Below are 12,833 nucleotides of genomic sequence, written 5' to 3' on the forward strand. Positions count from 1 at the left end.
TCATAGATATATACACTAGATATCGCATTGGGACCCTGAGCATGCGTCAATAGCGCCGCCACATTGGTACAGTGCTCCCAGGACAAATGTCATTCAACCGCATTAGTCAAGACAGTGTTATTACGTGAAGATATGGGACTTTAGTGCTGTCTACGGGTGTAGTAACGAGCAAACAAAGAAAACAAAGCACAATGGCAGAACATTTCATAGGTAATATTAAGGTTTTTTTTCTGTTTTTGTATGTTCTGAACTTTTATGCTAATCAGGTAACGTTATTGAGGATGACAGTCACTTACTGCATTCACTATATGGCAAAGTAGCTCCAACTCGCACTAAACACTCGGCTTATGCTAGTTTTGTTGAATAAAATCAGCAATAAATGCAAAAGAATATGACAACGAGATGCTGCGGTGCCAGAAACTGGTATTATTGTCGGCTAACGTTAGTGAAAGAGTCGTTCGGGGGGATTCATTCACAAACGAATCGCTCTCTCCGTCAGTATGAGAAGTGAAAGCAGGAGAGGAGCTGTGTTTCAGGACATGATTAGATTAAATTTAACAGGGAGGGTGAATAGTACATTTCTGTACACACAAACACAAGCTTTTTGTCAGGAATGCCCGTGCGGTCACTCATCCATCAATGTAGAAAAGTGATGTAAAATTATAATTTTCGTAATTAGAAAAAAAAAAATTGCATACTAACATCCAGGAAAACTCCCGATCACAGATATATGTGTATATGTGTATATCTCTGGCTTTGGATGGCCACAGTCCTCCACTGTACCTTGATCCCGCATTCATTTCAAAGGAGCGCTACCCTGTAGCAAGATGGCGGCGCTATTGACGCATTCCGTCCAATAGACAACAATAGGCTAGGTGACATCTAATGTATATATCTATGCAGTGGTTTTACTTCATGACCACAGTAGAATATAACTGTTTTAGTGTTACTGTGGTTTTACTTTAAAAAAAAAACATAGTAAAAATATAGTTCATTTTGTGGTTACTATACATAAATTATGTTTACTATGGTAAAACCATGGTTAATTTATAAAAGGAAACTCACAGCTCAATCTAAACTAGCATGCTTGTTTCACCAGGTTATGAGCAGTTACCTGCTCCACTCCCCCCGAGTGCAACCGCTGTGCCTGTGTGGCAGGACCGGACCATCGCCTCCTCAAAATTGCGAATGCTGGAGTACTCCGCCTTCATGGAGGTCCAGAGAGATCCTGATACTGTGAGTCAAACAGAGTTACATGTATGGAAGACATGTTTTTCCTGTGCAAACAGCACATTAGATCAGGCGTGCCCAATAACCCTTTTCCTGGAGATCTACCTTCCTGCAGAGTTCAGCTGCAACTTTAATCAAGCACACCTGTCATTAATTATCAAGTGCTCCTTTAAACTGCAGTCCCACTGGACTTTTCTCCCCTTAGACTTCCATTCATACGCACACAAATGCGTCCGACCGGAAATGCAAGGTCATGTGACAAGTTTTGCAGGTCGCTGCAGTGGAAAATTCAAGCTTAGTGAACTCTGACCTGCAAAATCGCATGACTTGACTGCGTGAGACCAATTGAGGATCAAAACATAAGACAGAAATGTAAAACATGGAGCAATCCCTCGCTTTTTTTAATGTGTAATAATCTCGTTTAATCCTGCCCCTTTTCGCAGCGCCACACGACAGACTTTTGCATTATTAAACTCTAGTGTGACGGCAGCTTTAGATCCTAATTAGTTGGTTTAGTTGTGTTTGATCAGAGTTGGAGCTAAACCGAACTTATGGAATGTAGTTCAAGGGCCTGTTTCATAAACCAAGCTTACAGAAAAAGCCAGGCTTATTTTGATAAGTCAGGTTTATTAATGGCGGATTTGGTTTCATAAATCAAATTTACGATAGTTTAAACTCAGTTACTCTAGCAACTTATGCTGGGAAACAAGCCTGGTCCGGGGCAGGCTAACTCTCAGGCCAAGTCTTGAGTTCAAGCTTAATCAAGTCATAATTAACATTCACCTGCGGTAATTTGATGCCATTTTAATTCACTTAACCTCTTAATAATGATTCAAACTTTATAGTCACTTAACAGTGTATATCTACCAAACATCTTTAATACGTATTAAACAACGTAAAAATACAAACTACAACATATTATATATTTTTGATGTTTCTATAGATTTTTTTTTCCTGTTTATTGACATTTTATTGAATATTTTCCCTCAACATATTAATTTGGGTGCACTAATTTTTGGACTGTGATCTTCATTTTATTTTTTGTTGGATTATTTTTTTAATCCAAAAGCAATTTTTTTTTTATTTTGCTTTTGCTTTTTGCACATAGACATTATTGTAAAGCATCCTGTAGAAAATATTAATTTAAAAGAGATCTGTGATGGGTCTTCTTAGCTATATATATATATATATATATATATATATATATATATATATATATATATATATATATATATATATATATATTTCTTGCATATATATATATATTTCTTGCATGCTGAATCTTTTAGAAATGTTAGTTGTAAACTTTTTTTGTGCTACTATTTCAGTCTGTATATATATATATATATATATATATATATATATATATATATATATATATATATATATATATATATATATATATATATATATATTCATTCATTCATTTTCTTTTCAGCTTTTTTTTCGTCCCTTTACTCATCAGGGGTTGCCACAGAGGAATGAACCGCCAACTTCTCCATCATGTTTTTACGCAGCGGATGCCCTTTCAGCCGCAAGCCATCTCTGGGAAAAAATTAAATAAAATTAAATATATATATATATATATATATATACAGACTGAAATAGTAGCACAAAAAAAGTTTACAACTAACATTTCTAAAAGATTCAGCATGCAAGAAATCTTAAATATGCCACACCAATATTACATTTAGCTTTATTGTAGTTACTGAAAAATAATTTTCAGTCGTTTTCATTTTCCATCACAGTATACAAGACAAAAAACTTACATTATGTGTTTTAAGGATCGTGACGTTCCACATATTTTTTGTGTGCAAGATCAATAAAGGTTTCCTCTTGATGTGTCGCCCCACAGTACAGCAAGCACCTGTTTGTCCACATCGCCCAGACAAACCCCTCATACACAGATCCGCTGCTGGAGGCCGTGGACATCCGTCAGATCTACGATAAATTTCCAGAGAAGAAAGGAGGCCTGAAGGAGCTGTATGAGAAAGGCCCACAGAACGCATTCTTTCTCGTCAAATTCTGGGTCTGTTTATTAAATGCTTTATAACACATACACAGTAAAAATATGCAGGGTTTCACACAATCAATTTGTGTTGAGACAACATGAAGGAATTAAGTAAACTTACTGTTTTATTTTTTACTAATTTAATTTAATTGAACATAAAACAATTAAGTTGTCACAAAAACTCAAGAACTGTGTTGTTTCTGCTAATTTTAAACAAGTAGTTTGAACGAACAAACAATAAACGTGATTTTTTTTGAGTGCAGATTTGCAATGTTGTGCTACTGAAATCCAACATTATGGGCTCTATTTTGACGGTCCATGCGCAGAGCACAAAACGCAGGGCGCAAACGCTTTCAGGGCGTGTTAGAACGCGTTTTTGCTAATTTAAGGACGGGAAAACCTGCTTTGCCCAATGGCGCATGGTCTAAAAGGGTTGAGGTTATTTTCTTAATGAGTTATAGGTGTGTTTTGAGAATAAACCAATTAGAGTCTCATCTCCCATTCCCTTTAAGAGCCTTTAAGAGCCAAGAGCGCATTCCCTATTTAAAGGACGCAAAGTAAGTCTTAGTGGAAAAAATTAGCATTTCACAAGCAAACAGTTAACAGCTTTTTTTTTTAACAGAAAACTGTTAAACAGAGCATCTACTGCGTGAGAATGAGAGATAATGGATCTACTTTCACATTCGCTCTTGGATAGGGAAACCTTTATGCACAGACATCAATTAGTCTATAAATAAATAATTTTGTTTGTTAAGCGCAAATATTTGTTTCAAAACTATTTCTAAATTCAGTTCTAATTTCCAGCAAACGAATTAATGAATAATAATAACAAAATGTGCTCAAAAACCTGAGTTATATCCTAAAACACATGCTGTGCCCCATGTGGTGTAAAACCTGACAGGTGGGCAAATCTAAGCTTGTTTTTAATAAAACAAATATAAATATAGATATAATAAATAATACTGCTAATAATAATAACATTATACAAAAGAAAATTGTTATGAATTAACTGAAAAAGCCTCCCGAGATGAAGAAGACATAAAAGCAGTGATTTTTCATATTTATGTAGGCTAGAAAATAATATGTTTTGTAATATTTTAATCCTTTATATTTATATCCTATATCTATTCTTATTATATCCTATATATATCCTTAATATTTAATTTTTTTCATATGTAAAGATCTTTGCCTATTGCTCTCTTGTGCGTATTAAGCAGCGTGTAAGCGAGGCGCAACTCTGCGCCGGAGTTTAGACCGGGTTAGTTTTGGTCTAATGAAAAATCTATTATAGTTTCTCAAAATAGCAACGCGCCAGCGGTCCGCCTCAGAACGCCTTCCTTTTTAGACCAGAACGCCTATGGGCGCACAAATGAGCGCTAATGCATTTGCTATTTAAACAACGTAGCGCAACGCCTCAAAACGACTCTTGCGTCAAGCTGAAACTACCAAAAGACTACTGCGCCGCGCCTTGCGCCACACTGCGCTGGGTGTATGATAGGGCCCTATGTGTTTGTTAACTTATATAACTAAAACTGTATAAAATGTAACTGTAGAATTTTCACTGACCACATGAAATCAAACGTTTTCTGTTCATTTTTGTTGCTAAAAAAATTGTCAAACTCTTTTTATGTATGTAACTAAGGTTTTCTGTCATCTGTTTCAGGCTGATCTGAACAGTAGTAATGTTCAGGATGGCGCAGGCTCTTTCTACGGGGTCAGCAGTCAGTACAGCAGTGCTGAAAACATGACCATCACTGTGTCCACTAAAGTGTGCTCGTTTGGCAAGCAAGTGGTGGAGAAGGTAGAGGTGAGTTCACCATCTGTGCTTTTGTCGTATGCACCTTTTTATTACATATGATGATGCTTTTGAATTATGGGAACAACTTCCATTGAAATGTAAACAATCAGTGATTAAAAAACAAACAGGGTACAATGAAGGGCTATTAATCTCCTCACAATTGTTCCGCAATAAGCACACTAAAATAAATTTCAGAGGTTTAGAAAGAGCAAGTCTAATTTCAAATGCTGAGTAACGATTTACTAATAATGTGCTCCTGTTATGGTACGCCTGCCTGTGATTTGAGCCATTTTAAGAGTGAATAAACGTGAGGTATCTTTTTCCTCAGTTAGAATATGCAGTTTTGTCAAATTAAATCTTAAATTTAAATAAAAGTTGTTTTTTCCTGTTTTGAATAATTATGTTAATCTTTCAGTATTGTTAAAATTCATATTAAATAACCTTATATTAAAAAAACCTTACAAAATACCAAGGCTTTAAATATAACTGTGCTGTAGAAAGTACAGAGAGAACATAGACACTGAACTCTCTGGCTGCAGATGTGCTTGTGATACTAACGTCACATAAAAATGCAAAAGATGTTACTTTCACCACTGATAGACATAAAAACATTAAATCAACTACACCTCTCACTTAGTTTTAATTATATATGGATTAACTTTACAACACCATTATTTATTCAAATTATTTGTTTCTGTTCTTTTCAATGGAAGTTTCCCAATTCTGAAGTTTTGCTGTAGATGGTCAGTACTGAAACTAGTGGATTCATTGAATCAGCATCTATATTTTGACCTTTTGACCCTTAGACGGAGTATGCGCGTGTGGAGGGTGGGAGGTACGTTTACAGGATCCATCGCTCACCTATGTGTGAATACATGATCAACTTCATCCATAAACTCAAGCATCTGCCCGAGAAATACATGATGAACAGCGTACTGGAGAACTTCACTATACTGCAGGTAAGAGATGGAGAAGTGACAACAAGACTAGCAACACGCTAACAAAATGTTAGAAATACATTATATTATACCATAACAATATCCGTTAAATAGCATCTGCCTGTAGCTCATAATTCCAATTCACATGTTTATTTGCATTTTCAAGTTGACTTACAGAAACTTGATCTCTCCTCTGATAAATTTAATGGTAAAAATGTAAATCTAAAATAAAACATTTTGTTGTATATTGAAATAGAAATCTACATTCTAAAAATACTATGTGGCTGTTACCAAAAAGGCGACGCAGTGGTGGAGTGAGTAGCACGTTCGCCAGGTCGCTAGGTCGCTGGTTCGATCCTCGGCTCAGTTGGCATTTCTGTGTGGAGTTTGCATGTTCTCCCTGCGTTCGCGTGGGTTTCCTCCGGGTACTCCGGTTTCCCCCACAGTCCAAAGACATGCTACAGGTGAATTGGGTAGGCTAAATTGTTCGTAGCGTGTGTGTATGTGTGTTTCCCAGAGATGGGTTGCGGCTGGAAGGGCATCCGCTGCGTAAAAACTTGCTGGATAAGTTGGCGGTTCATTCCGCTGTGGTGACCCCGGATTAATAAAGGGACTAAGCCGACAAGAAAATGAATGAATGAATGAATGAATGAAAGTTACCAAAAATTGGGTCAAATATGGACTAATCTATATATTGTGTAAAAAGCATTATTCATGTTTATTGGAACACATTTTTACTTGACCAAAAGTTGGGTTAACCTCATTATCTAGTACCACACTTTACATGATCAACCTGGGGTGCGTTTCAACTAAGGTCACAAGTTCCGTCGTTACAAGCATAGTTCATTGATTTGCCGTTTCCCAAATCCATCGCTCCAAGGAACATTCGCTTACTGCGTCGCAAACTTGAGCACTTGAAACTACACCTCTGGAGCTGTAGTTAGAAACATACTTCCTGGCTGTGTTCTATTCCCACTTATCACAGAAAGAAATCACAGGAGGGCTAATTCTGACTTCAAATGTAGTCTTCTGATGCACTTTCATGAATATGTTTTTCTCTTCCCCAGGTCGTCACAAACCGAGACACTCAAGAGACTTTGCTCTGCATTGCGTTTGTGTTTGAGGTGTCGACAAGCGACCACGGTGCACAGTATCACGTTTACAGACTCGTCAAGGACTGAATGACTGCCGTGCCCAAACACTAAACTCAAAAAAGAGGAAAACTAGACAACCTGAAGCTCAGAAACACAATCATGGACAAAACACACATGTCGGGATTCTCTGCACTAGGTTGTGTTGTATATTTAGTCGTGTTCCTTAAAGGAGATGTACTTTCAGGGATAATTCTGTTTCTTCCTTTGTACTTATATATATATATATACATATTATTTTTTGTGAGATGAAAAGCTGTTGAAAGTCTGGTGGGTTCATTTTGATTGTGACCCTTGTCATGTATGGTACTAAACTCTGAAGGCACAAAGGTCTTTTTTAAAAGTGATTGAGGAAAGTAATGCTGGTTGATATGAGTTTTTTGCTGATCAGGAACTTGGCGATTGCATATGTTTGCTACCTCTTGGACAGATCAAGGCTCAGATTGTGTTGAGGAGGATCTGTGGGTTTTGAGAATAAAAAGGAGATTTTGTGTAGGAAAGAGACACTGAATGTTTGATTTAATGGGAAGTGCAAGTTACAAGAAGTTTGGGATTGATGTTACATGAATGTCACACACTTTGGAGGCCTGTTTGCACCAAGAATGATAGCTGTAGAGATAACGATTTGTATCTTATCGTCCTCACAAGCGGACAATGAAAATTTGTATTATTTAAAGTGCCATTTTAAGATTTGTATTGGCTCCTGCGTTATTCAGTGGTTGTTATCTTGGAATTACATACAAGGGAATGTCATGACTGAACAAACAGAATCAAGTATTTCAGCTGTGTAATAGATACGGGATAATGTACATCCAGCCGGTTTTCAACATAAGACTAAAGGGCTTTATTCTGTGAAAGCGTCTTGCTACATGTACATTATCCTTCACAATTAGACACAAAATATTAATCTGAGCTGTAATTACTAGCTCTTATTAAACGTAAAGTTGAAAGAAGGCAAGAAAGCAGGCTGGATAAAGCCTAACCTAACCCTCATATATTTATATTCAGTTGTTCAGTTGCAAGATGGCGCCAAACAGAACACACAAAATGTTGATTTAAATTGACATTATTTTGCCTTGAAAGGTCTACGTTGGCTCTCAGTTTGTTTGTTTTTTAATCTCTAAACGGTTTCAGATTGGGTGTCAATGGAGTGAATGAGTTTTATTTTCTACAAAGTACTTTGCATTGGCTATCATTAGTCTTTTTCCCCCTAAAACAAATCTGTTTGGATGTTTTATTTTTCTGCAAATGATTCTCATTGGCTATCAGTTTATTTGTAAGCTTTAAGATTTATTTTTAATGCTTTGTTTACACCAGGCATGGCACGCATGAATGAATTGCGCTGTTTGCGTGTAAATAGACATGTAAACATTTTGGATTTACTAGCTCCCTTCGCACATCAAATTTGCTTCATTAACACGTCAAATTCACTTTACAATAAATGCGGATTTGCGTCATGGACAGGGCTTTTGTATACATGGTGAATGTAGCTTCATTGCTAAATGGCTAACATGGATTTTATTGAGACAGTAGCTCTGCTTTGTGTACTTTAGGAAGACTGAAAAACAGTGTAGATTTGTTCGAGTTCACTAGATCCTTTCAGAGGTGCACCCAGCTAGAGCCGAGTTTGATAAACTGTTGTCTGGTGTCGGCAGAAGGATTTTCCCTCAGGACACTAACAACAGACACTATGTCATAATCACTCCCCTACAAGAGCAAGCTCATGATTGGTTTACGTGGCACAAATGTCTGCTAAAGTTTAGATTTCCCAACTCGAGCGATTCGCATGAATCACTCGTTAAATGCGAATCGTGCCACAGAATGTCTACTTGCGTCATTGCATTGACTTAACATGTCAATCACTCAAGCTTGATGCTTAATCCGCATTCGGTGTGAACGCAGCAAAAGTAATAAGGTTTCCCAGTTTCCCTGTACTGGGTTGTGGCTGGAAGGGCAGCAGTTGCGTAAAACATATGCTGTAAAAGTTGGCGGTTGACTAGGTGAAAGAAAAATGAATGATGAATAAATGTTATAGGATTTTTTCTCTTCGTAAAATAAGTCTGATATGTTGTCAGAGATTTCATATAAAACAATTCAAAATCAATGTTTTTTTCTATAAAAGGATTCTAATTGACCCTTCGCTAAGCCACACCCAAAAACCACCACCCACCAATCGTGGCTTAGAATCCGCAGCTACGCGCAGGAGGCCTGTCAAGCTTTTGAGTGGGAGAAACAGGCACTTGCAATCAACATACTTCACCCGCAGCTGTTTTTTAGTAATTTATAACCCTCATGTCCATGTCAGAGCCATACCTGTCAACACTTCCAATTTTCCCGGGAGTCTCCCGTTTTTCAGACCCATCTCCCGTATTGTTCTGTCTCCCGGAAAACTCCCGGAATTCCACCCCCAGCCCCACCCCATCTACCTTAGTGATTTCTGTTTCATGGTTGATTTCAAATAAATTGTTCCTCAATGAGATTATAATTATAATTTAGTGTTGGAGTCTACTATTCTTGTAGATATATGAACAATCATCAAAGCTTTATTTTCATCATTATTCTTTATAGTTATCATCATTGGTGTATACAGGTGATTTGCCTTGAATTTTGTATGTTTCAATAAGTGCTAATGTGTGAGCTGTTTCTACCTCCTGCTGTTACATGAATACACAAAAGTGCATTTGGAGCATTTTTACAGCAGACTTTAACCATTTTGCCATAATGAATATTTTGAAAGACGACAAATGCATGGTTTTACTCGACCGCCCTCATTTTGAGTGCCTTATTACTTTTGAGTCGGCCTTTGCCATACTGGTAAATGAGCAGGAAAATTCTGTATATCAGGTAATGCTGTACAAAACAAGAGACAAATCTGACATTGCATAATGAGGTTACAGCGGGACATATCTTATCTTGGCATGTGACACTTTGTTTGATTTTTTTCAGTGTTTTAATCAAGAACTGTATGCTAATTACGTAATTACTAAAAACATACACTAAACTGGGTGCTTGTATTTTTCTGAAAAAAAGAAAAACAATATGTTTTTTAAAGAAATATTGTATATTTATGTAAAATATCAGTTTTTTTGTTTGTTTTTTAGAGTGGTAACATTTGCCATTGGTTAAAAGAAGAAAATGAACAGCACAAACTGAAATGACCCTGTAATTCCATATCAAAATGTGCAATAAGATCTGGGCTATTCCGATCCATAAGTTCTCAGGTTTTTTTTTTTTTTTTTTTTTTTTAGTAATTCAGAAACACTTTTTGCAATCTTCGCATATACAGTAAGTGAAGTCTTGGATTCTTCCCAAAAATGAAAATTCCCTCATAAATTACTGTCCCTCATGTGGTTTTAAACCTTTAAGAGTTTCTTTCTTCGGTTGAACACAAAGAAAGAGATTTTGAAGAATGTTTTATTTGTGTTTATCAGAAGAATTAAATTAAAACAGGTTCCGAAGAAGTACAGTAATTAAATGATGGTAAAATTCTCACTTTTGGGTAAATATCCCTTTAAAACCTGTTCACATGAAGAGCAAAAACTTTATTAGTATTCGCAATAATGTTCTGTTTGTTGTAAATACATGCTGCAGTTTTCTGCCACTCTGAATGCTTGAGTCTTGATTCTGTTTTGCTCTTGGTGTGTTTATAACATCGTAATTTCATGCCATTTTTTTTTAACCCAGTGGCTAATTTGTATTAATTTGTATCGCATTTATACATTTTAAAACGGTTTGCTAGACTCATTTTGAAAACGCACCGCTATATACATTTCTGGTGAGCGCCAAATATGTCGCAGGAGCTACATTTTTTTAGTTTTTGTTTTCACGAATCCACCAGAGTGTATGATTTTTGAGATCTCAAATTTCTCTCGCGAGTGCAATTCGCGTCTGCCATTCTTGCGAAAATCCACCAGAGGCTGCTGTCGATTGGTTAGGATTGGACTAACCAATCGACTGACCAACCCTCCGTCTTTTCTAATCCTAACCAATAGTGTTTTCAAAAGCACCAATTGACCCGCTCACCCACTTCCCTAAACCTAACCGACAGTTTTAAATAGCAATCCAAAAAAAGGAAAGCCCTTGCCTGATTTCTACTACGTTTTCAGATTATACCACATTCTTACGCTGTTTTTGGCTTCTGTTTTTGTGTTTCTGGAATCATTATTAGCCCGTTGTTGAGGTCAACTCCTCTTTAAGTCTCAAGTTATGGAGACTTATGTCATGGTTAGCTAACTGGACAAACTGGTAACCGCAGCAAAGCCGTCTACATGGAGATAAGATGTCAACTGGTAAGCGCGAAAAGGAACGGCATCATACCACCACGTAGCATTCCTTTTAAAGATGAAATGCAGCCATATGTACTTCTGACTACATAATTCGCTATCTCCAGAAATTTATATAGGGCTACGTTTTCAGAATGCGCCTAAGTTAAAGACATTAAGGGGGTCAAACGCCGGATGCGCTACTCGTTGATGCGCCGCACCATGCTGCGCAGCAACATGCATTTTTGAATTCTAAACGTAGATTTCTATAAGAGTATGCAAGTCGGCGGCTGTCCACGGCACCTAGCTATGACTCAGAACACTGTTCATATTTGTGCCGCGTCATAGAGATTCATCTGAATATTTACATATTAAATAACATTCGAATATGCGCGTCTGGATTGCGATTGTTCCAACTGTCTTGCGGGCTATGTCACGGCACTGAGCGTGTGCATCTGGTGTGCGACCCCTTTAGGGGCGAGGGACATGTCTTTTTTTCAAAATCTTATGTTTTTAAATTAATGAAATTTTATGAATTCGTATGAATTAATAGTTTTTCTGAACAATACGTAAAAATAATTATATTTTCCAGTGAGATTGGGTTGGTTTACACACCATATTTAAGTATAAACGTAAAACGTTTGTTGCATTTTAGCAATTAATTTACAAGACTACAGCATTTTAGGGGCCTAAATCTGCATAACTTTGTAAACAGGTTTTAAAGTTTTTGAAAAATTATTTCTGTAAAACCTCTGTAAATCGCAAAATGTGATTTTGTAAAAAAAAAAAAAAGTGCACATATGTATTATGTATTTGGTCAAGACGTACTGTTTGAGCGAGTATTGACAAACTAAACAAAACTTGTGGACTACAGGACCGTATGTTTGCCGATGCATAGTGTTTCGTTATGAAGTGACATCGCCACCTACTGGCCGGGATGTATAATATATCATTTTTAGTTGTTTTCACAGATTCGTCTGAACAGGGATCATTTTGAGAAATAAAAATGTAATTAATTCAATAATACATTTTAGCAAATAGTGGTCGTAAAGCAAACAAACCCTTAGTGTTTTTATAGTTCATAAAGTAATTTAGAATCGTTCTTAATATCGTTCCTCATACAACAATCATCTTCCATACATTTTAAAGACTCAACATTGGCACTGTGTCGGATATAGTCATTGATATTTAATTGCAATCATATTATTAATTTATGGAATTTATGGTATTTTGGTACATTACTACAAAGTTTGTGCAATGCATCATGGAAAGTGTGTGGTTTTGAAATAAAGATGATTGTTTATTTGGTTGTACATTCTGCTTTTGGAAGTTCAGATGCCAAACGTATTTCTGTTTTTTGTAAAATATTCATCTGTAATATCTTAACCAAAGAATCAAATGTGAACCGCATCTGCCACAAAACCCAGTCTTGCCTTATTGTGT

General features: G+C 36.5%; 1 protein-coding gene across 1 annotated transcript in view; it reads left to right on the forward strand.

The window, feature by feature from the left end:
- The window catches only part of tead3a (TEA domain family member 3 a), a 58,491-nt gene extending 50,863 nt beyond the window's left edge, over nt 1-7,628 (forward strand). Inside the window, 5 exon segments of the mRNA NM_001435891.1 lie at nt 1,100-1,236; nt 3,086-3,259; nt 4,905-5,048; nt 5,846-5,998; nt 7,045-7,628. Of these exon segments, the coding sequence (NP_001422820.1) occupies nt 1,100-1,236; nt 3,086-3,259; nt 4,905-5,048; nt 5,846-5,998; nt 7,045-7,158 (722 nt within the window). The 3' untranslated portion in view covers nt 7,159-7,628.
- The last annotated feature ends 5,205 nt before the right edge of the window (nt 7,629-12,833 follow it).

This window comes from Danio rerio, chromosome 23 (genome assembly GCF_049306965.1).
Source record: "Danio rerio strain Tuebingen ecotype United States chromosome 23, GRCz12tu, whole genome shotgun sequence".
Lineage (NCBI taxonomy): Eukaryota > Metazoa > Chordata > Actinopteri > Cypriniformes > Danionidae > Danio > Danio rerio.